Source organism: Pelecanus crispus, chromosome Z (assembly GCF_030463565.1).
Source record: "Pelecanus crispus isolate bPelCri1 chromosome Z, bPelCri1.pri, whole genome shotgun sequence".
Classification (NCBI taxonomy): domain Eukaryota; kingdom Metazoa; phylum Chordata; class Aves; order Pelecaniformes; family Pelecanidae; genus Pelecanus; species Pelecanus crispus.
Genome location: NC_134676.1, coordinates 15,109,523 through 15,131,352, shown reverse-complemented (window position 1 = coordinate 15,131,352; position 21,830 = coordinate 15,109,523). Strand labels below are relative to the sequence as shown.

Genomic DNA, 21,830 nt, shown 5'->3' with positions numbered 1-21,830 from the left:
ACCGTGAGTTGGTAGTTCACTCTTTCTTCCTGGCTTTTTTTTTTCCCTTGGATTTTGTGCTCAAGGTTGCCATTGTGCAAACAACATTGACAATATTTTGAGGGAAAAGCTATGTGGTAGTGGTTTTTCTGTGGGTTTGTTGGGGTGATTGCGGTTTTTTTGTTTGTTTACTTAAAAAGTAGATTTGCATGCAACTTCAAGGAAACATAAAAATCTGTGAATATATATGCATACACGCCAGAAATTTCACTTCCACTTGCTCATTTTGTACTGACAATAGCGTAAGATTTTGGTGTGTTAGCAGTAAATTCAAGTACCTCAGTACTGATGTACTGTTCTGTATAAATGTAGAACTGTTTTCCTGATGTTCTCTCTAAATGATTTCTTTTCACTTTCAGAATTGAGCGATAGTGTGTCTCTGAGCCCTGCTGACAGAATGCAAGCACTTAGTCTGAAGATGGTATTGCTTGGAAAGATATATGCTGGCACACCTCGTTACTTTCCTTTAGGCAAGTCGTTTAGCCTCTGTAGTAGATAAACATAGGCATGACATGCATGGATCTCAGCTTTCTTTTTAGCCTCTTAAAAAAAGTTTTAACCTAAGGAATGTCTCTTTTTAAAAAATCTAAAAGGAAAGAATATTGATGATTTTGTGATACATAATTATGGTAGTTATTTGTGAAATTTTTCACTGTGGCTGAAGCAACAAACTATTTCAACTGTTGGTAGTGATGGAGCTGATCTTGAGGGTAGCTGGATAGTACTTCTCAGTTTTGTCCAGGAAATTAGGAACAAAAGCATTGTGATACTTGCTCATTATTACAGTGATTTTGACAAGGCATTGAGGAGAGGGAGGTTAGGCAAAAAGTAGAAATGGAATTCCTATTGGCGTCTAATTTTATAAACACAGTCTAATTGTATGATTACAAAACCATTACAGTTTTTACAGGTGCAGTTCTTCCTAGAATTTATGTGGGGTTTAACCAGAATGTACAGTTTTTCACCCTGAATGGGAAGTAAGTGAAGCTTGGAAGGCAGCAACAGTTATTTTTGGATGGCTGTGCAGATCCTGTTTTAGAAAGTAGTAAAGTTTGTTTGTATCAAAGTACAAAATAAAAATGTGTATTTATACATATAATAAGATTTTAGGCAAACACATTTATCTGCTGTCTTTTGAAGTATCTACTGCTCTCTGTAGGGGCACATTCTAAACAGAATTCAGGAGATGTCTGGATCCTTTTTGAAGCTTCATTCTGCTTTTGAGATGCTCACGTGTTTTGACAAATTGGTATTATATAAAAACCTGGAAAACGTATTGTTCAGCACTGTGTTCTTTTAACAATATTTTACTATTATAATACAACATATTTTCAGTATTGTAAAAGAACATTTAGTGCTAAACAATATATTGTTAATTGCTATTGACAGTTAAACATGAGAAAAGATGCAGTAGTGTTGCTGGCTATTCTAGCAAATGAAATGATAGTATGTTCTTTGCTACTGCAACAAAAGTTAATGAACTTTTTTCTTAACAGCAGAACTGTAATAAAGTACTTAGAATGACTAACCCCTGTCATACATTGCTGATACTTGAATACCGTCTTTGGAGGTAGTTACATTTTGCATATCCTTCCCTCAGTGCAGAATCGGGGAACACTTAACATGTGCTTCACAGGAGAAAGGTACCAACTGTGTGGAAGACAGAAAATTAAACTTGGAGTAAATAATTTTCAAATGCCTTTCTTTGCTAGACTCCCATGAACAAGGTGGAATCTAAACATCCCATTATTTTTGTCCTCCAGATTTTTTAGTGCAGTTTCTAGAGCAACAGGTCTGCACTTTGAACTGGGATGTAGGTTTTGTAACATATACCATGCAAGAAATTGGAGTGCCATTGCCAAGGCTGCTTGAAGTATATGACCAGTTGTTTAAAGCACGGGTAAGGAAAATAGCCACAAAATAAAAATTTTGTTTTCAACTACTATCAAGGTCTGTCTTTAGCAGGAAACATAAAATGCAAGGTGTGATACATCAAAATATTGACTTCATAGGTTTTGTTCTCCTTTTTTTTTTGACTCAAAGGCTCTTAATGCTGCTTTTTTTCCCCCCCTGTTGATTTTATTCACTTCAATCCTAAAGTATGAGGAAAACTGTTAATCCTTTTACTATACCTAAAGCTGATTTAGGATTAAATAGGATTAGAATTGTTATGTTGCAGAAGCAACAACGTATCTTGAATATATTACTTTTATTTGTTTCTTATTAATGATTAAAATTTGCTATATTACTGCATCTTGTCTAATCTATTGATGGCATAAAGAAAAAGAAGTAATATTTTTAACTTCCTGTTTGTAGAACAAGCTTAAACAGAATTAAACCAAAGAGAACTGACTTGCTTCTTTTTACCCAGATTCCTTACAGTGTAAGGAATTCAGAAGTTCCTAAAATCTCTTACTTTACAGACTGTTAGGTAATGGAAAACTGAGTTAAATTAATGTATGTTTTAATACTCAAAGTCAAAATAGTACTTAAATAACAGACTTAATATAGATTAAGATAGACTTCCCATTTCTCTTACATTTTTGTTACAATGAATGAATAATTATTACCACAGCTGGCAATTTGTGTGTGTACACACACAGACTTATGTTTTTTCTTCTCTCCTTAATATTTGTCTCCTTAATATTTTGGAATCTTTTTTTAGGACCCATATTGGAATAGAATGAAAAAGCCTTTACACCTTTTAGAGTCTATTCATGTATTATTATCAGGATATGTACACGATCCAAGCAGAGTACTTCTGAGGTAAGAAAGGCAACTATATCCTAATAAACAGTGAAAGATATAAAATATCCTAAAGCACTGCACTTCAGCAATCCCCAAAGCTTTTCTTTCTTTCTTTTGGGTGAATTTAGTATTTCTTTCCTAGCAGTGATTACTGAGACTCCTCATTCAAAACCAGTTGGTAGAAACTTGTAGGGTCCTCCCTATAAACTACTTCAATAATTTGCTTCACTTCACTGAAGATTCATGAAGAACTGAGAGGATTATTTTGTAAATTTTGGCAACATACTTTAAGGACTAGTACAGACAAATTTGAGGGAATCTGGGAAAAGTGGGGGAAAATGAGATTTGGGCATTTTGTGAATGAAACAGTGAACTGTTTAATGAAGAAAGGCTAGAAACACTGGGTTCTTGTATTCTGGAAAAGAGAAGATTAAACATGGGGATAGATCTTCCCAAATTGTTTTTAAGAGGTTGGTGATGAATCACCCTCCAAGACTAAAATTCAGCTTAGTCTGCAACAGGAAAGAATTTAGGTTTAATATTAGCTATTCTTTTAGCTAGAATTTTTTTCTATGTACTTGACGTTCCCTGCATATTATGGAATCTCTAGGTTTGGCAACATTTGTGAAGAGACTATACAAACTTAGTCAGAATTATCTTGTCTCAGCAAGCAGAACTAGGCAAAGTCTTGATAATTCTTCTAAAGACAAATTTTTCTCATTCTCTCGAAAATATACATGTAAATATCCCCTGTTCACATACAGACTTTAGATCCATCTTTTCTCACTTTTTTGGTCTTTCATGGCTAGCTGATTTAAAGTCTAGCTTCTTAGAATGTTAGTGAATGTTTTCTAATTTTAATATGTACTTAGATATTAATACCTAAATGTTGTGATTTTATACTAATTTTAGACATTTAAATTGCTATCTGAATTAGTAACTTACACATTGATTATATTCATATCTAAAGTAATACCTAAATATTAAAGTAAATATTTCATGTTGCTATTAACTATCATGTTTTATTGTTTATATTAAATATCAGATAAATAGTAATCATTCATTTTCCCATTATATCTTAGTCACAAGCATTAGATTTCAAAAATCAATTTTTCTAATAAATAATCAAATACGTAAAAGTAGCTGACAGATGTCTTGCTGATATTTTATTCCATTAAAACTGAAAAGAATGCTCACTTTCTATTTCAGATGAATTCTAATACACAGAAAAAGGAGCTCGTTATCATTCTATGTTTTCTTTACAGGCGACGATTCACAAATGTTTGCTTGGATGCTGTTAGTTGCTACCTGGTTGAACTTCAGTCTATGAGCCCGACGCTAATGGTGCAGACTACTGTTGGGAATTTTAAATCACTACAGGCTAAATTAGAACGGCTTCACTGATTGGCTAATACAATAACAGAATCATTAGCTCAGATAAAATGAACTATGAAATAAAAGTTCAGATGTCTGCACTGAACCTCTGGAAGAACAAATCGTCAGAAGGAAATTCTGAGAAAGTTGTATCTCCTGCTGCAGTTATCGATTGTGTGGCCTGTATTCACGCTATTCTAAAGGTATCTACAAATTGTAGAATGTATATGTGACAAATGGAGGTTCTTTTACTACTACTACCGAATTTTTTAACCATAGAAAGCTCTTTTTATACTGTTGAAATAAAACACATTGTGTGATCTTTCCCTTGAGAATTAAAAATATTTGGAAAATATTTTTCTTTTTCTTTAGTTAACATAAAGTAATGGAGAAAAGTAGGATGTAAAATCTACTTGATAGCTGGTTGACAAGTATCAAAACAAAAAATGACAACTATAGAAAGGTAAGCTGATGATAAAAGCCCATGTAGATGAGTCAGGTTGTAAATGTGGTCATACCAGGGAGTAGTGATGCAATCATAACTGCCTGAGTTTATTGGCAGGTCTTTCAATAACAAAGATAATCATTATTTCGTAACTGTCACTTTAAACATAGCCTGCCTCTGTAAATAGAATGTATGGGATGAAACTGCAGAAACTAGCAACCTAATTTGTATGGCAAGTGAAAGAACAGTATTAGAAACCCATCAAATTATTTTCCCTATTCCATTTTAATAAATGTTTTATCTGTTAAAATAAAGTAAAGAAGTCAAGCAGTGACTTCTGTCTACTTTCATTACATGCACACAAGCACCAAATTGTGTATTCCTTAAAAGGACCAAAGCCTATGCATCATCCTGTATGCATGCTTCCTAAGATTTTAAAATATCCTATGAGGAAATTTGTTTTGTCTCTGTTTTACTGCTATGCATTGCATACATATTCAACAACATAAACTACATAGCATGCACAAGAAATTACCAGTTTTAGTCTTTCTCAAATAACTTCTTCATGTAAGTAAATAATCAAAGAGTTTGGAAAGATTTTTAATGGGGGAAAGAGGCAAATATCTTTATGCCTACAGATTATACCAATGTATTTTTTTTCCAGGAGAATGAGTAGTTAATACACGTATCACAGATGTTAAAAATTTGAAAAAAAGAAGTGTGGATTAAGACATTTATTTACATGCAAGTTACCTACTTGCAGCCTTTACTACCAGATCTGATTACTATTCTCTGAAGTTTTGCTTAAAGTACAGCCATTAAGTTTCTTTCCCTGTGAACTGCCAAGTACACTCTGATGGTTTTCAGCCAGAGAATGCACCCAGTGAAGTAATACGTAAATTAAAAAAATCTCTTTTTTTACCTCTTTAGATTAAAACAGAGCTGAAATCTTAACACTGGCTCTTCTTTTTTGTCACTGTTGAAATTTCCTGACAAAGTATGTAAATAGAGGAATTACTGTTATGTCCTGGGGAAAAAGATTTGCATCTTTCCAAACAAAGTATACTAATTACAAGTTATTTTCTGCTGATAGCTATGTTTCACATCAAAGATATCATGTATATTTATCCCGGTCTTGTTTTTGCATTCTGTTATAATCATAGAATTGTAGAATTGTTTAGGTTTGAAAAGACCTTTAAGATCATCCAGTACAACCATTAACCTAACACTACCAAGTCCACCACCAAACCAGTTAAGGGTAGAGTAGTAATTTCATGTTTCCTGGCTTAGTGGCTGGATTGTTTTTTAATGAAAGTAAAAACTAGGCATCATTAAGATTGGAAAGGATCTCTAAGATCATCAGTCCGACCATCAACCCAACACCACCATGCTACTAAACCATGTCCCAAAGTGCCACGTCTACCCGTTTTTTGAATACTTCCAGGGATGGTGACTCCACCACCTCTCTGGGCAGCCTGTTCCAATGCTTGACCACTATTTCTGTGAAGAAATTTTTCCTAATATCCAATCTAAACCTGCCCTGGTGCTACTTGAGGCCATTTCTTCTCGTCCTACTTGGGAGAAGAGACCAACACTCACCTCACTACAACCTCATTTCAGGGAGTTGGAGAGAGCGATAAGGTCTCCCCTCAGCCTCCTCTTCTCTAGGCTAAACAACCCCAGTTCCCTCAGCCACTCCTCATAAGGCCTGTGCTCCAGACCCTTCACCAGCTTTGTTGCCCTTCTCTGGACACGATCCAGCACCTCAAAGTCCTTCTTGTACTGAGGAGCCCAAAACTGGACACAGTATTCGAGGTGCAGCCTCAGCAGTGCCGAGTGCAGGGGGACAATCACTTCCCTGCTCCTGGTGGCCACACTATTCCGGACACAAGCCAGGATGCTGTTGGCTTTCTTGGCCACCTGGGCACACTGCTGGCTCATGTTCAGCTGGCTGTCAACCAACACCCCCAGGGCCTTTTCTTCTGGGCAGCTTTCCAGCCATTCTTCCCCAAGCCTGCTACTGTACCTTTAGTATTTCCTTCCTGAAGAATGTCCAGCCTTCCTGGACTTCTTTGCCCCTCAGGACTGCCTCCCAAGGGACTCTCAACCGAGCTCCTAAACAGGCCAAAGTCTGCCCTGTGGAAGTCCAAGGTAGCCGTTCTGCTGACACCCCCCCCCCCCACTTCTCCAAGAATCGAAAACTATCATTTGAGATGTCCGGTAAGTTGAAGTCCCCCACAAGAACAAGGGCTACCGACTGATAGACTTGTCCCAGCTGCTTATAGAGTATTTCATCTTTCTCTTCATCCTGGTTGGGTGCTGTGTAACAGACTCGCACCATGATATCTGCCTTGTTGGCCTTGCCCCTGATTCTTACCCATAAACACTCAACCCTATCATCACCATTGTCAAGCTCTAGACAGTCAAAACATTCCGTAACATACATGGCTACCCTACCACCTCTCCTTCCTTGCCTATCCCTTCTGAAGAGTTTACAGCCATCCGTTGCAGCACCCCCGTTATGCAAGTCATCCCACCGTGTTTCCATGATTGCAACTATATCATAGTGTTGTGGTTTAACCCCAGCCGGCAACTAAGCACCACACAGCCAGCTGCTTGCTTAACTTCCCTCCCCGCAATGGGATGGGGAAGACAATCGGAAAAGAAAGTAAAACCCATGGGTTGAAATAAAGGCAGTTTAATAGGACAGCAGAGGAAGCGAAAGTAATAATAATAGTAATAAAAGAATATACAAAACAAGTGATGCACAATGCAACCAATCACCACCTGCTGACCAATGCCTAGCCAGTCCCGAAGCAGCAATCCCTGCCCTCCCAGACAACTTCCACCAATTTATATAGAGCATGACATCATATGGTATGGAACAGCCATCTGGACAGTTTGGGTCAGCGGTCCTGGCTGTGCCCCCTCCCAGCTTCTTGTGCACCTGGCAGAGCATGGGAAGCTGAAAAGTCCTTGACTAGTGTAGGCACTACTTAACACTGATGTTTCCGTTGCTGCTATCAGCATTATTCTCCTACTAAATCCAAAACAGCACTATACCAGCTACTAGGAAGAAAATTAACTCTATCCCAGTTGAAACCAGGACACATAGTTTTCCTGCAGCACAATGGCTTTCCAGCTCCTCCTGTTTGTTTCCCAAGCTGTGTGCACTGGTGTACATTCACTTCAGTTGGGCTATTGATCCCACCACCTTTTTGTGGGGAGAAGCCCTAAATCCTAGGTGACCATTGTGAGGCACCTCCATGTTTCTCACGCGTCCATACCCGTTGTGTCTCTGCTGCCGCATGGATCTCCACCCCATACCTCCGCTGCGATGGCAGGTCACCTCACTAGCACACTACCCCTCAAACACTGGCGTGCTGTCCCCCTACTTAACTCTAGCACGCCTGGTTTTATCCCTTCCCCCCTGCAAATCTAGTTCAAAGTTCTTCCAACGAGCCCTGCTCTTTCAAGGTAGAAAGGGACTTGGTCTAAAGCGGTTTGAGGAAGAAGAGCCAGTTTGAGGGTATAGCTGCTTTAAGGGAATCAAAGACATTTTTTCAAGGCGATGAAACAAAGTGACTGTCCGCTCACCCTACTTACTGTATTTCACCTAAATTCCTGTACTTAACAGGGAGCGATGGTCTTTCATAGCTGTCATACTGTCACTCATCCGCCCCCATCTCCGAATACTGATGACGATGCAAATTCTCCCATATGGAACCTCAGCAGCGTGCCCTATTGCCCCCGGGCTGTCGCGATAGGCGCTACGTGGTGCCCGGCTATCCTCGCTGGAGGAGGGGTGCTCGGCAGGTCTCCCTGCTCCGTTCTCTGGCAGCGCATGAGCCTCCTACCCAGCCTGCCAAGCCGGGGGGTGCCGAGGCGAAGGGGCAGAGGGAAGCCGCACGCTGAGCCCTCCGAGGGGACTCGGGGGCGGGGGCACAAAGGCAGACCCGCTGTCGCGACGACGGACGCCCCCCTCAGCGCCCCGACCCCGCCGACGGCTCCCGCGGCCGCGGGCCTCCGCCGGGCGGCGCTCGCACGGCGCCTGCGCACGGCGCTGCCCGGGCCCCGCCTCCGGCCGTTGGCGGCGGCGGCTGCGGCGGGCGGGTGAGTGCGGCCTGGGCGGCGCCGGGCGCGGGGCCTGCGGCGCCGGGGGCTGCGGCGCCGGGGTGGTGCGGAGGCCCGTCAGCGCCCTGGCTCTGCCGATGGCTCCGAGCATCGGTTTGGGCAGGCACCACCTCCCTTTGTGTCCCGAGGGCCGCAGGTAGCCGGAAGGGACGGCTCCGCCCTGACGCGGGCAAAAGTGCGGTGGGATTCTTGTGGGTGGCGCCCGCAGGAGGGAGGGGAAGGCGTCCCACCCTTACTCCCCGGGCGGGGGGAAGCGGCTTGTCCGCGCTCCGCTGCGGGGGCTGCGCCCCACGAGAAAATTTCCCGAAAGGTGGGGCGGCCGGCAGTGGCCCCCTGGGTGGCGGGGCGTGCGGCCTCCCGCCAGCCCGCGGCCTGAGGTGGCTCCCAGGCGGGGATGCCCTCCTGCCCGCTGCCCCTGCGGGCTCCGGTCTGAAACGCAGCCGGCCCTCTGTGCCCGAGGAGCCCGGCTGGTGTTTTGCTTCAGTTTCTTATCTCTTGCGCTTAGGAGGCTGCGGTATGTTTCCCTCGCTTTCTGCGTTCTTATTAGAGCTTTTAGCAAGGTACTTTGTCTCCTGGCTCCTGTCTCTCAACTCCTGCTGGAGCAAGCATGTAGTCTGCACGGCTGAACTGCAAGTAGCCTGTGAGCTACGTGACTGAAAATAGATGTTTTAGTTTGGAAATGCAGGTAAGCATCAGTTGTCTCTGTGTTTAGCAGGAAGCTGCTGTAGTTAAGAGTTTGTGTCTGGATTCCCATCTTTTACTCCCACCCCCAAATAACAAAAACTTCTTGTCTTTTTTTTTTTTTCCTGTCTTCAGATACTTTGTAGATATGTGAAAAAGCCACTATTTGTTTTTCTTTATAATGGTTACCTAGAGGTTTAGTAAGAATGGAGATTAAGCTAGATGTTCTCATCTCTACGTGTATCAAGCAAAGAAAACCATGGCCTCGCATTTCATGGATTGGACAGGTAAATGTAATGAACTTTACTTAAATAAAGTTCTGCAAAGAGTAGGTTTTTTCATTATATAGTATTTTGCACTTCCGCTTACAGGGAGGGGGGTAAAAAAGCCTCAGGAGGTCATTTGAATGTACATCACTTAAAAATAATTGAAATAAATGGCTTGGTTTTCTCTCTTACTGACTTGAGGCTGGAGATCCAATATTTCTCAGATAAACAATGGGGATTCTTTTTTTTTTTTTCATTGTCCCCCCCCCCCCCCCCAACGACATGAGATCGTTTTGATGGTTCCTAGTTTTTCATAACCTTTTTTACAGTACATTGTTGGATATTGTGAACAAAAATTTTTTCCCCATTCCATCCTGCATCTCTTGAAAGACATGCTTGCTTAAGCTTTTTTGATAAAATGAGACTAATTATTTTTTTCTTCTAATACATGATTTGAGTTTAAGTAGGTAACCATTTAAGGCCAATTTCTTCTTCTGTTGAAATCTCTGGCAAAAATCTCACTAAATTAAACACTACAAGATGAGATAACTGGTGTCTAATTTGTTGTTGTCTTGTCATTTGTTAGCAGGTAGTTCAGTTGAGGTACTTCAAAGAATTTTTTAATAAATGATTGTAAAATTAGTTTGATAGTTTGAAACCTGTGAACCAAATTCATCATCAGTGTAGACTGATGCTCTAGATATGATGTAGTACGAAGCAAATACGCTGTAGTATGATGTAGTATGAAGCAAATATGCCAAAGAATGAAGTTAATATGGAATTGCAGCTGTAACATCTTTTCTTGAATTATTTTTGCCTAACATTTTTTTTCTCTGCATTATTTTGTAGGCTTACGTAGAAAATAATGTTTTAAAAGATGAAATGCTCTTTTGTCTTTCAACAGGAAAAAGAGGCTATTTTTCTTTTAGATGATAAACATATAAATGAGATTAACCTGGCATCAGGGAAGACAAAGAAGAAGATCCCTCGGCTGCAGTCATTGTTGAAAAATGTGGTTGCTTTAACAACATCAAGTAATGGTTAAGTATAATATCTCATGTATTATAAACTAAAAAATACAGAAACTAAGTATCTAAAGGATCTGTCAGTTCACTGTCAGCTTTAGAACTGTGGCTAAGATGGAAAGGAAGTAATTTTAAATACTTCACAATAATATCCTTCAAAACATCTCTCCCCTGATGAACACAGGTGCTTGGTTGGCAGGCGTACTTACGACAGGAGAGCTGTTTCTTTGGAATAAAGATCAGGACTGCTTGAAAATTGTGCCAGCAATTGAAGAGTCTAGGAAAGTAGTTGCAGCGGCACAAGGTAGGTTTTTTCAATTAGTCTTTAGCTCTATTCCATTTGTCAAAAGTGGTTTTCCTTTTGTTAAGTGTTATTGCACAAGTAAAAGCTATATTCCCACACTTTTTTGCATTTGTATAATTTGTGTGCTAGCTAAGCTTTGACAAATGTCCTTTTTGTTGCTTGAATGGTTTTTGCATTTAGTTAGCTCCTGTAAATAGTAATTGATTTTTAAATGCAGTAGATATTTTATTTTTTAATGGTTAGTTTTTAACTGTAGAAAAATGTTCCTTACTAAGTTATCAATACCTTAGAGCAGATGTACATCTGATGTAAACCCTGTATGCATAATTTGAAGTTTATTCTGCAGATAGGTTTTTATGAGAAATGCTACCTGGAGAGAACAATGTAAAGGCATGTATTTGCAAACTTACGTATCAAATACTGTCATGTATTGAATAATCTCACTGACACCAGGTTGTAAAGTGAAGCATTGTACAAACAGTTCTGTCATTTCAGGGAAGATAAGTAGTGCATTTAGGAGCTGAAGGTAATAGATGGTAGAGCACTTAGGCATTTATTAATAGTTTTAATGAAGGATGGATTTCAGGAAAGACAAGCTCAGGAAACAACTCTAATGGTTGAGTCTTGTGGGAAAGATAATTCAAAAAATGCATGAAAATTGGCATCCCATCTGACATTACTGCTGCCCAAGGTCTGCTATCAATGATGAAGCTGGAATTGAAAGATACTTAAGGTGGCAGTTTGAATTTCTTGTGATAGAGAAGAGAAGAAATTTCCTTTCTCTTTTTAAATCTAAATCTAATGGAGGAGCAGAAACTCTTCTGGCACATTGTTGTGTTTGTTGTTTTTTTTCCCAGAGTGTTTAATGAGACTATATTTGTACGTATCCGGAGATGGCAGAAAGGCACTATTAACTACTCCTACAGCATGTGTCTTTTTGTGGGAGAGCACAGAACATGCAAATACATCATCTTATAAAAATTCTTCTGGGCGTTGGACACAAATTTTGCCTGATGAATCAGTCACGTTGCCTTCTACTGAAGAAAAAGAAATTGGAGTGCATGCTGCTTTCATACAAAACGAGGTAAAAAACCAACCCCTTAAGCAATCATTTAATTTCTTAAGTAAGTTAGAGCCACAGAAGCTACAGTGAATTTTGAGAGTGATATCTGCCTCTTTGGTGTTTTGTGTAGGCTTAATTGTTCTGTTCATGTTAGATTTAATGACAACGCAAGAAATACAATACCTGATCAGATCAGTTTTTCTGGCTCAGTAATACTCTTAACAGCCTTTATGTTTCTGAATGACGTTATTTTATTTAATCTGAATTGTAATAGCTGTTGATCTAAATATATAAATAATTAAAAGAGAAAATTGTGTGTAACCAGGTTTTTGGGTTTTTCTGGTTTTGGTTCATTTTTTTTTTTCCCCCACAGATACTGGGTGATTGCTGTTTGTGCTCTTTTGTGTTTTACTGTGGCGAATGTTTGGTGCTCACATTTTTGGTTCTTCGATGGCATGAAAGTAGCTTTAAATATGTTAGGTAAGTTCAAAGATATTTGAAGTTACATTAGCTTACATGTCAATGTTCAATTAGTCTATTGTTACAAGCACCTACTTATGTTTGCATATGTATGTTCATAGTGTGCCATGTTATATATGTATATATGGACAATACATGCATATATGTGATCCATATATGGACATGTATGGTCATTTTCAAGTATTTAAATGTGGTTAATGTCACAGCATTTATGTATGTATTCTGTACTTCGTTATTAACTTACACCTAAATAAAACTGAGTGTGTTTATCACTGTATATGGGTGGCTATGTATACATATACATGCCTGCACACATGTGTGTTAGTGTCATGGAGTTTTTTTGCTTCATGCTAATAGAGTTTCCTTTTCTTGTTTTTCTTGTATTACTAGTGCATACTATGCAGCTATGAATGCCCTGAATACCTCTTTCTCTTCTTTATCATGCATATTTGTATATTTTGTTTGTTTTCTGTTCCCCTTTTCATCTCTTATTTCTAGACTATGTAACAGTGTGTGTGTGTGTTTCTTTATCTGGGCTGGGACCATGTACTGAAATAGTTACACTGATACAACCACTTAAAAATGCATTTGAATAATAATCCTGAGTACATGTATAGTCCATTCTTCTTCCTAAGTGAGATACACATATGTATGAGTTTAAATGGATACATCCTCTGCAGGTATAACTTGAGTAAATTGCTAAAATTTTGCCCTACACTTGATGTGGTACAGCTGCTTTTGTTAAATGATGCCCTTTTGATACTATCTTAGTAATGATGTCCTCCTTTTCCTACTAAGCAGCAGCACTCTTTTCTCAGTTTGCCAGTAGCATGGTAATGCCTTTCTGGTAACACAGAAAATGTGCATATATATACCATAGTACTTGCAGCCTGAAACTGTAACCACGTTTCTCAGTCATGTTACTCATAATTCCTTTATGCCAACTATTACTCAGTTTCATTGCTTACCATTGTTTAATTTGTTTTTTCATGTTAATACTTTATTTTTTGTCTGTTAGGTGGCATGCTTCCAAATGGAATCTGTCTTGTGTTTTCTGTCATGTTTTGAATCTTTAGGATCATAGAATGGTTTGGGTTGGAAGTGACATTTAAAGATAGTCTAGTCCAACACCCCTGCCACAGGCAGGACACCTTACACTAGATCAGCTTGCTGAAAGCCCAGTCCAACCTGACTTTGAACACTTCCAGTGGTGGGGCATCCACAACTTCTTTGTTCAGAGCAGCATACTATTGATTTTCATTTTCAAGTTCTGAGTATTCCTGTACTGGATGACATCACAATGTCTGAGGAAGCTGTTCCTGGCTAGAATGCCTTAATTATATGTCTTGCATCTATATTTATTTGCATGTTCTATACATATAGCCCAAATTCCTGTCCCGTAAAAGTAGTTCTCAGTGCATAATTCTTAAACTCGTGTAAATACAAAATATTTTTCATTTGTAGTTTTTTTGAAGAAGAATATTTTTTTTGTAAATTGCTCATGCTTTGTGTTTTTGTCTTGCATGGTTTTTTACTATATATGAATCATCCCATTCAGCATAACTGAGTAACCTCTTGGTTTTGTTGTCTTTTTTTTTTTTTGCTATTCAGGTCTTTGCCATACCAGATCCACTGGGTACAGCAGACTTGTTCTCTTGTTAATTTGGTTCCTCAGTGTGTGCCTGTAAAGTCAAGAGGAGCTTTGCTATGTGCATTTGCAAGAGATGGACTTCTGCTTGCAGTAGCTGTTAATCAGACTGATCCAAAGGTATGAATGATAGACAGTACATTTAAGCTAAGAGTTCAGTTTGAATGAAGTGGTAACAAGGATGTAATGACACATTTTTAGGAGTGATTTTTCAGCATTCTTATTGATACATGTGATTATATTCACATTGATATCCATAGATAAAAAATTCTGCCCTGACTTGCAATTTTGTGAATGCTGTTGTTCAGTTAAGAAATCCATGTAAGCTCCTCTGTCATTTCTGGTCTCCAAGAAATACAATAATAACGAAATGAATTTCAGTTACTGCATTGTATCTGCAAAGATTCTGCATGATTGTCAGTCAGGCCTCAGCCTAGCATGTATTGGAGGTTATGTTCCCACTTCATAATGTTATTCCGTCTAACTACTCAGAGGCCAAATCTTAACGTATTTTTTAGTGCTAATGATGACAGGGAATATGGACCAGCTTATTCAGTATACCAGGATGGGATGATGCAGTCCTTGAAAGCTCCAGTTGTTATTCACCAAGAAGTCTGGAGAAGAGTGGCCTTATATTATTTTGAGGGTTTTAGAAAAAGTTATGTTAGAGTATTAAATTATATATTGAGCATGTAGTAATCTTTAATTATTTTTCAAATGTAGATATAGGTATAGAAATTAATAAATACTCTAAATAGTAATAAATATTGAAGTGCAATGTCACTTTCATGTATAATAATGTTTCCAGTACACCAAATGTAATGCATAACTTCCCAATAGAAATTGTTTCTTACAATAACGACATTTTGATACAAACATTTGTTTTCTTTACATTTACTTTTTCTTTCTAGGCAACTCAGATTTTGTTTTTAAACACATTGAATTGTGTAACAGTTTCGGGTAGCCTTAAAGGCTGTAGTAGCAAGACTGGCATGGTCCCGTCCAAGTTTATCAGGTCAGTAATGGATGTTGTTTCTGCTGCTGTTGTGGATTTTTTGGTTTTGTGTTGTGGGGTTTTTTTTGTTTGTATGGGGTTTTTTTTTGGTTTGGGTTTTTCTTTTTTAACTATCCTAAACTTTTGATGTTGTAATTTGACAGAGAAAAATGTTTTTTCCTGCACAATTTAGATCTTACTGGGTTGGCGATATGAGTTGGACTCCTGATAGCCTTTTCTTGGCTTGCATGTTAAAACGTGGATCTTTGATTTTATTGACATGTATGGGTGAATTGCTGACCGTGATTACTTCTGGCTGCTCTGTAGAATTTGGACCAGCAGAGTTTATTCCATTTCATCCACTAATAACATACAGGTAAAAGGTTTTGAAAATGTTTATATGCTTTTGTCACATGATCATACCTTACTTTCTAACATTTTTTACAAATCTATATAAATTTCATCTTTCAGATTCACTCTTCTGCTTTTCATGTGTCTTCTCAATATCTGTTTCTCATTCATAGTTCTCTTCTATTACTTATAATGGGTCTGTCGTGATGAAAATTGGCATTGTGACAGTGTGAGTATACATTAGGTGTTTCGTTTTTTTAAAAATGTTTGCATTTAGTAGTAATTAAAAATAGCATGTTTTTATGATGTAAGAGGAAATTAAACTTGCAGAAATACTAAAAGTGAAGATTTATTTTAATCCAGTGGTATTTTTCTGCTCACTATTTAATTTTACATATAGAACTTTATATCACGTTTCCATATCGGAGCTTATAAATAACATATTTGCATGGACAAAAAATAGTTAGCTTTTTAAATATTTTTGGGGGTACTCCAGGTACACATTTTGAAACTATGCTGCTGGGTGCATGGGGGAAATAGAAGGATCTCTGATAATACTTTTTAGCATAAACTGCAAATTACAAAAAGTACCATAGTCTGAAAAACTAGAGGAAATGAAATAGAATCTAAACTTTAATTTTTTAAAAAAGTCCTATTAATTCTGAGTGACTGCAACTGTATAGTGTGTAAATGTAATATCTCGTGAAAACATTCAAAGTATTATAATACCTTCCTATACTGTCTGGTTGAAAAATCAGTTACTAAAATATATTAAAATATCTTAATTGCAGTTATTTATTGAATGTGTGCAGCTACTTTGTTTTCAAATAAGGTACTAACTTTTGAACTGTTAAGAAATTAAAAAACCCAGTAATTTTATACATTATTTCAAAGTATAGGGCCAGAATACATGCACAACACAGCTTTCTGGAACTCAGTAAGGAGTGATTTCTTTATAAGAAAAGACTTTGTAAGACCTTTTTTTTAAGTGAAGACTTGTGTGTTGATATAAAATATTTCTGTTGAATGTATGAACTGATCCTGGAATACTAAGATACAGATCTTGAGGGATTTTTTTGTTTTTCATGCATGACTTTAGAAGCTACTTAGAATTTCATCTTCAAGTACTTGTTATACACAGTAAGAGCTAGATAAGAAAGTCTGATACAGAAATTTAAAGTCAAGTTGTGAAAAAATACATGTAATACTAATGAAACAATAAGAGAATACTGAAAGCTGTTTTTATTGTTCTTTCAAAAAGTTGCAACTGCAGCAAAATACTGGCATCTTGCAAGCATAAATAATGTTATCTAGAGTGCTCATCCTGCAAAAATTTAGACCCGTAGAATTCTGAATAGACCTATTGGGACAGTAGTGTGAGTGGTATTGAATGTTCATAAGTTATTTCTTCTCTATTCTGTTCATGTTATTACATATGATAGTTGCTGCTTATTTTTCAATGTTTTTTTATTTTAGACAGCAGTCTTTTTGTCACGACTCTAGTCAGTCTCTTGGTTCTTCAGCTTCTGAAAGTGACCTTATGAGACAGAGATTCTCTGTTGCTTCACATTCAAGATTACCCTACCTCATTGTCTCTGATGGGTACATGATAACAGTGCTTAGATTTCCTAACAACCTTTCACCATCAGGATTTATAAGATCCCTTCTGCTTGATTCAACCCAACGGCTTGAAAATATTCGTCAGAATTTGCTGAACTCCAAGGTAGGGTTATGAATTATTTTGTAGGCTTTAAGTAAAAAAACTTCATGTGTATAAAAAAAGTGTAATTTTTAAACGGAGTACCTCAATTTACTTTACTGTGGTATTTGTATAAATTCCTTTCAATTATAAAGTTGTTCTGAGAATAATGTTGATCTGGAAACAATGAATACACAGTTTTCTCTGAAATTTTATTCCTTTGATGTCTGGGTGGCATTTCAGTAAAATGTAGTAAAGGGCAAAGTCTTAATTGTCACAATATACTCTTTCTGGAACCATAGAAGAAATTGGGATTTCTATATCTATAGAGTTGGTTCAGAGCATTGACAGGTATTACGCTACTCTGACCAACTCATCCTTTCAGAATGATGCAGAAAGGATTCTGTAAAGCCTCTCTGTCTTAGGCTGCTGCTGTTTCAGAGCAGTCAGCAACAGTCCCAATGGTGCTGCATGCATGTGTCCACTAGGTCTGCAACTGAGGTTGTCAATTAAAGCTTGCTTAAAACATTTTTGTTTATTTTTCTGTCACTTCTAAATTGAGCTAAGTCTAGGAGAAGGGAAACCTTTGAAGGAAGAGGTCCTGCAACTATTACCAACCAAAGACATAATAGATATTAAGTTCAGCTTCCAATTCAGTTTATATTTTGGATTTTTGGAGAAGTGAGTTATGATGGTATTCATGCATAAGCTAGAAGAGTGGGCACAGATTTGAGGATTTAAAGAGATATGTTACTACTAAATGCAAGAAAGCCCTACATACTGGCAAACTTGTAAGATCATTTCAGGGATCAAGAAAGCAGATTCTTTCAGCTTGAAGCAAAGTAAAGTTGTCTGGTGCTGAGAAAATTCTGCATTCCTGAAGCATGGTCAAATGATAGTTTGTTCCTGCGCAACATATGCCTGCTGACCTGTTCTCCCATTCTGTCTGGGACTTCTAAACTGAAGCTTTTTACAGAAGGGAGCAATTACCTTGGTTTTTTTAGAAAGTGTCTGGTTTGATCTTGCTAGAGACAGATAAAATGTTTTGTGTTATTGTTATTTCTTCTAGTCTAAAGGGAGACATCTGTGTTTACGATCACTGTTGTCTTTAAAAGCTAGTCTTTTAAAACACACTCAAACCCAAAGTTCCATCTTTTCCACTATTCCGAAATTCCTGGAAGAGGACACAACAGAAATGAGTGAGAAAACCATGGATTTACTGGTACTTAATAGCATTTTTCCACTTATAATTATGTAAATGCTTTAATTTTAAAGGTATTCTAAATGTAAAGAATAATTTTTTTCAAATAATAGAGGTATATTTGGTCTTACTAGCTACATTTAAATAATTCAAAATTGGTTAAATTCTCATTTTATTCATAGACATGAGGAATATGGTTATTTTTCTCAATTGATACTTGATTTTTATTTTAAAATGTCTTATTTCTTTCAGCAGTGCATTATGAAAAATACTGATCTACATATGCATCCGTTTATTGTAGTTTAATACTTTAGCTTCACTTTATTATAATACGTAACATTACACTACTAAATATTAGTAAGTATATTAATAAGAAGTACAATATTATTATCCGTAGTAAGTAAGAGATTTATCCTCAGCTTTAGAGGATTTTTCCATCAGTTCCAAAATTTGTACATGTTTTTCGAAAGAATGGCTCTGTGATCAAAGTTGCTGTGTAGCCTTTCCCAACTCCGTTTCATGCTTTTGGGTTTTGATTTGTTCTTTGAAGTTTTTGAGCTTTTGTTGAATGGTTTTTATATCTTACATGTATCTGGCCAAAAACTCTTCCTCATACTCTGAGCTTAATAAAGGACAGGGTTTCACTTGCTGGTATAAAAACTGCTCCTGTGTTTACAGTGTAATTTTTTTTGCTCTTGTTAGGTAATTGAATTTCTGTCTACACAGCTATTCCGAATAGCCACATTTAGTTTGAGGTCTAAATGAAACTGCTGTGAATTAAATTTATTAGCAATTAAGCAAGTTAATTAAGCATAAATATTTCATTTGTGAGACTGACTAAATGGTGATTTGTTGCAGACTATGCTCTCTCTCAATAGACTTGAATTAAACTGTTGATTTTTTTTTTTTTTTTTTTTCTGATTTAGGATTATGAAGAAGAATCAGATGATGAGAAGCGGTTTTGCAATAGCCCTTCCAGCTTTTATAGCCAAAGAATCCATTCATTTTTTGCTAAAGCTGATCAAGGCCGCTTAGAATTTGCATCAATGTTTGATACTATCCATGCAAAAGACAGTACTGAAGAGAAGGATAAATTATCAGGGGAACTGTATTCCATTCAGAAAAACCTCCTTGCTGCCTGGAAGATAGGGATTTCAAAAAATGTGGAAGAAAAAGATACATTGCTGAATTACACAGTGAACTGCATTATCCATTTTTTCAACATTCTTCAGTTTGTGAAATGTTCTTTGCTAAACCAAGATGCATCTTTAAACAAGTCTGTGAAAAATACTCACTGGATGCATTGTGTCTTACAATACTTTAAGCAGTGTTTAACTGTCTTGTACTGGCATTCAAGAGCCAGTCTGACTGGGCACGTGGCAAAGTTGACGTTACAAACTTTAAAACTGGTGCTCGTACAGCAACAAGATCAGTTGTTCTCAAAAAACCTTTTGGCAAGCTTCTGTCTTTTGAAAATGGTTTCTCACACTCTAAGTAGTGTGTGCGTACTACAGTATGAGAATGTTTTTGCATCTCCTCATAGTAATAGTCTTGTGGAACTTGACTCTTTCACTGTGCCTGTTTTCCTATTTCTTGATGACAGTACTTCTCAGCAATTCAGCTCACTGAAATCTCTGCTTAGAGAGCCTCCTCGAGCAGTAAACCATGATGCAAAAACAGAAAAAAGGTATGAATGATATTTGCACGGGGAAAAAAAATACACAGGATAATCAGGTGATCAGGCCCAGCCAGCATGGGTTTATGAAATGCAGGTCATGCTTGACCAGCCTGATCTCCTTCTATGACAAGGTGATCTGCTTAGTGGATGAGGGAAAGGCTGTGGATGTGTTCTAGCCAGAATTTAGTAAAGCCTTTGATACCGTTTCCCACAGCATTCTCCTGGAGAAACTGGCTGCTTATGGCTTGGATGGGCATACACTTCACTGGGTAAAAAACTGGCTGGATGGCCAGGCCCAAGGAGTTGTGGTGAATGGAGTTAAATCCAGTTGGTGGCCGGTCACAAGCAGTATTCCCCAAGGTTCAGCACTGGGGCCAGTTCTGTTTAATACTTTTATTGGTGATCTGGACGAGGTGACCGAGTGCACCCTCAGTAAGTTTGCAGATGACACCAAGTTGGGCAGGAGTGTTGATCTGCCTGAGGGTAGGAAGGCTCTACAGAGGGATCTGGACAGGCTGGATCAATGGGCCAAGGCCAATTCTATGAAGTTCAACAAGGCCAAGTGCCAGGTCCTGCACTTGGGTCACAACAACCCCATGCAACGCTCCAGGCTTGGGGAAGAGTGGCTGGACAAGTGCCCAGAAGAAAAGGCCCTGGGGGTGTTGGTCGATAGCCAGCTGAACATGAGCCAGCAGTGTGCCCACGTGGCCAAGAAGGCCAACAGCATCCTGGCTTGTATCAGGAATACTGTGGGCAGCAGGACTAGGGCAGTGACTGTCCCCCTGCACTTGGCACTGGTGAGGCTGCACCTGGAATACTGTGTCCAGTTTTGGGCTCCTCAGTACAAGAAGGACATTGAGGTGCTGGATCGTGTCCAGAGAAGGGCAACGAAGCTGGTGAAGGGTCTGAGCACAGGCCTTATGAGGAGCGGCTGAGGGAACTGGGGTTGTTTAGCCTGGAAAAGAGGAGGCTGAGGGGAGACCTTATCGCTCTCTCCAACTCCCTGAAAGGAGGTTGTAGTGAGGTGGCTGTTGGTCTCTTCTCCCAAGTAAGAAGTGATAGGACAAGAGGAAATGGCCTCAAGTTGTGCCAGGGGAGGTTTGGAATGGATATTAGGAAAAATTTCTTCTCCGAAACGGTCGTCAAGCTTTGGAACAGGCTGCCCATAGAGGTGGTGGAGCCAGCATCCTTGGAGGTATTTAAAAGATGTGTAGAAGTGGCGCTTAGGGCTTGGCAGCATTAGGTTAGTGGTTGGACATGATCTTAAAGGTCTTCTCCAACCTAAATGATTCTATGTTTCTGTGTGTCAGAATAACAATTTTATTTTTCAGTTATACAGTAATTACAACATTCTTTTGTTTCGTTGCCGTGTCATAATTACGGAAAAGCGTGGTAATCTATTAAAGCATGCAGATTAGGGCTCAGACTTAGGGTCGAATGTAGTTCCGTTATGGTGACTTAACTAACTACTGCCAATCAGTTCAGAGATATTTGGTGGTTTAACAGTTCACACCAGGTCTGGTAGTGCAGCATCAATCCAGCTGTTGTAGCTTAAGAAGCTTTTACTGCCTCTTGCCCATTCCACTCCTTCCCATGCAGAAGTTCCAGACTCTGTGGAGGCCAAAGGCTGCTCATATGCAATGTATCTACAATGTCAATTTAGTCAGCAAAGTTTGCACTTGATTACGGATATGGTGTCG

The 21,830-nt window shown here is 38.4% G+C and overlaps 2 protein-coding genes across 2 annotated transcripts in view; both read left to right on the top strand.

The window, feature by feature from the left end:
- NUP155 (nucleoporin 155) overlaps positions 1-4,932 on the top strand; it is a 33,080-nt gene extending 28,148 nt beyond the window's left edge. The window contains exons 32-35 of the mRNA XM_075726295.1: positions 399-509; positions 1,803-1,939; positions 2,705-2,805; positions 4,053-4,932. Of these exons, the coding sequence (XP_075582410.1) occupies positions 399-509; positions 1,803-1,939; positions 2,705-2,805; positions 4,053-4,191 (488 nt within the window). The 3' untranslated portion in view covers positions 4,192-4,932. The remainder of the gene's footprint in view (positions 1-398; positions 510-1,802; positions 1,940-2,704; positions 2,806-4,052) is intronic.
- Positions 4,933-9,561: 4,629 nt separating this feature from the next.
- Positions 9,562-21,830, top strand: part of CPLANE1 (ciliogenesis and planar polarity effector complex subunit 1) — a 67,238-nt gene continuing 54,969 nt past the window's right edge. Inside the window, exons 1-11 of the mRNA XM_075726135.1 lie at positions 9,562-9,708; positions 10,592-10,727; positions 10,897-11,016; positions 11,874-12,100; positions 12,453-12,559; positions 14,171-14,327; positions 15,119-15,222; positions 15,395-15,577; positions 17,029-17,275; positions 18,321-18,473; positions 19,379-20,139. Coding sequence (XP_075582250.1) covers positions 9,628-9,708; positions 10,592-10,727; positions 10,897-11,016; positions 11,874-12,100; positions 12,453-12,559; positions 14,171-14,327; positions 15,119-15,222; positions 15,395-15,577; positions 17,029-17,275; positions 18,321-18,473; positions 19,379-20,139 — 2,276 coding nt within the window. The 5' untranslated portion in view covers positions 9,562-9,627. The remainder of the gene's footprint in view (positions 9,709-10,591; positions 10,728-10,896; positions 11,017-11,873; positions 12,101-12,452; positions 12,560-14,170; positions 14,328-15,118; positions 15,223-15,394; positions 15,578-17,028; positions 17,276-18,320; positions 18,474-19,378; positions 20,140-21,830) is intronic.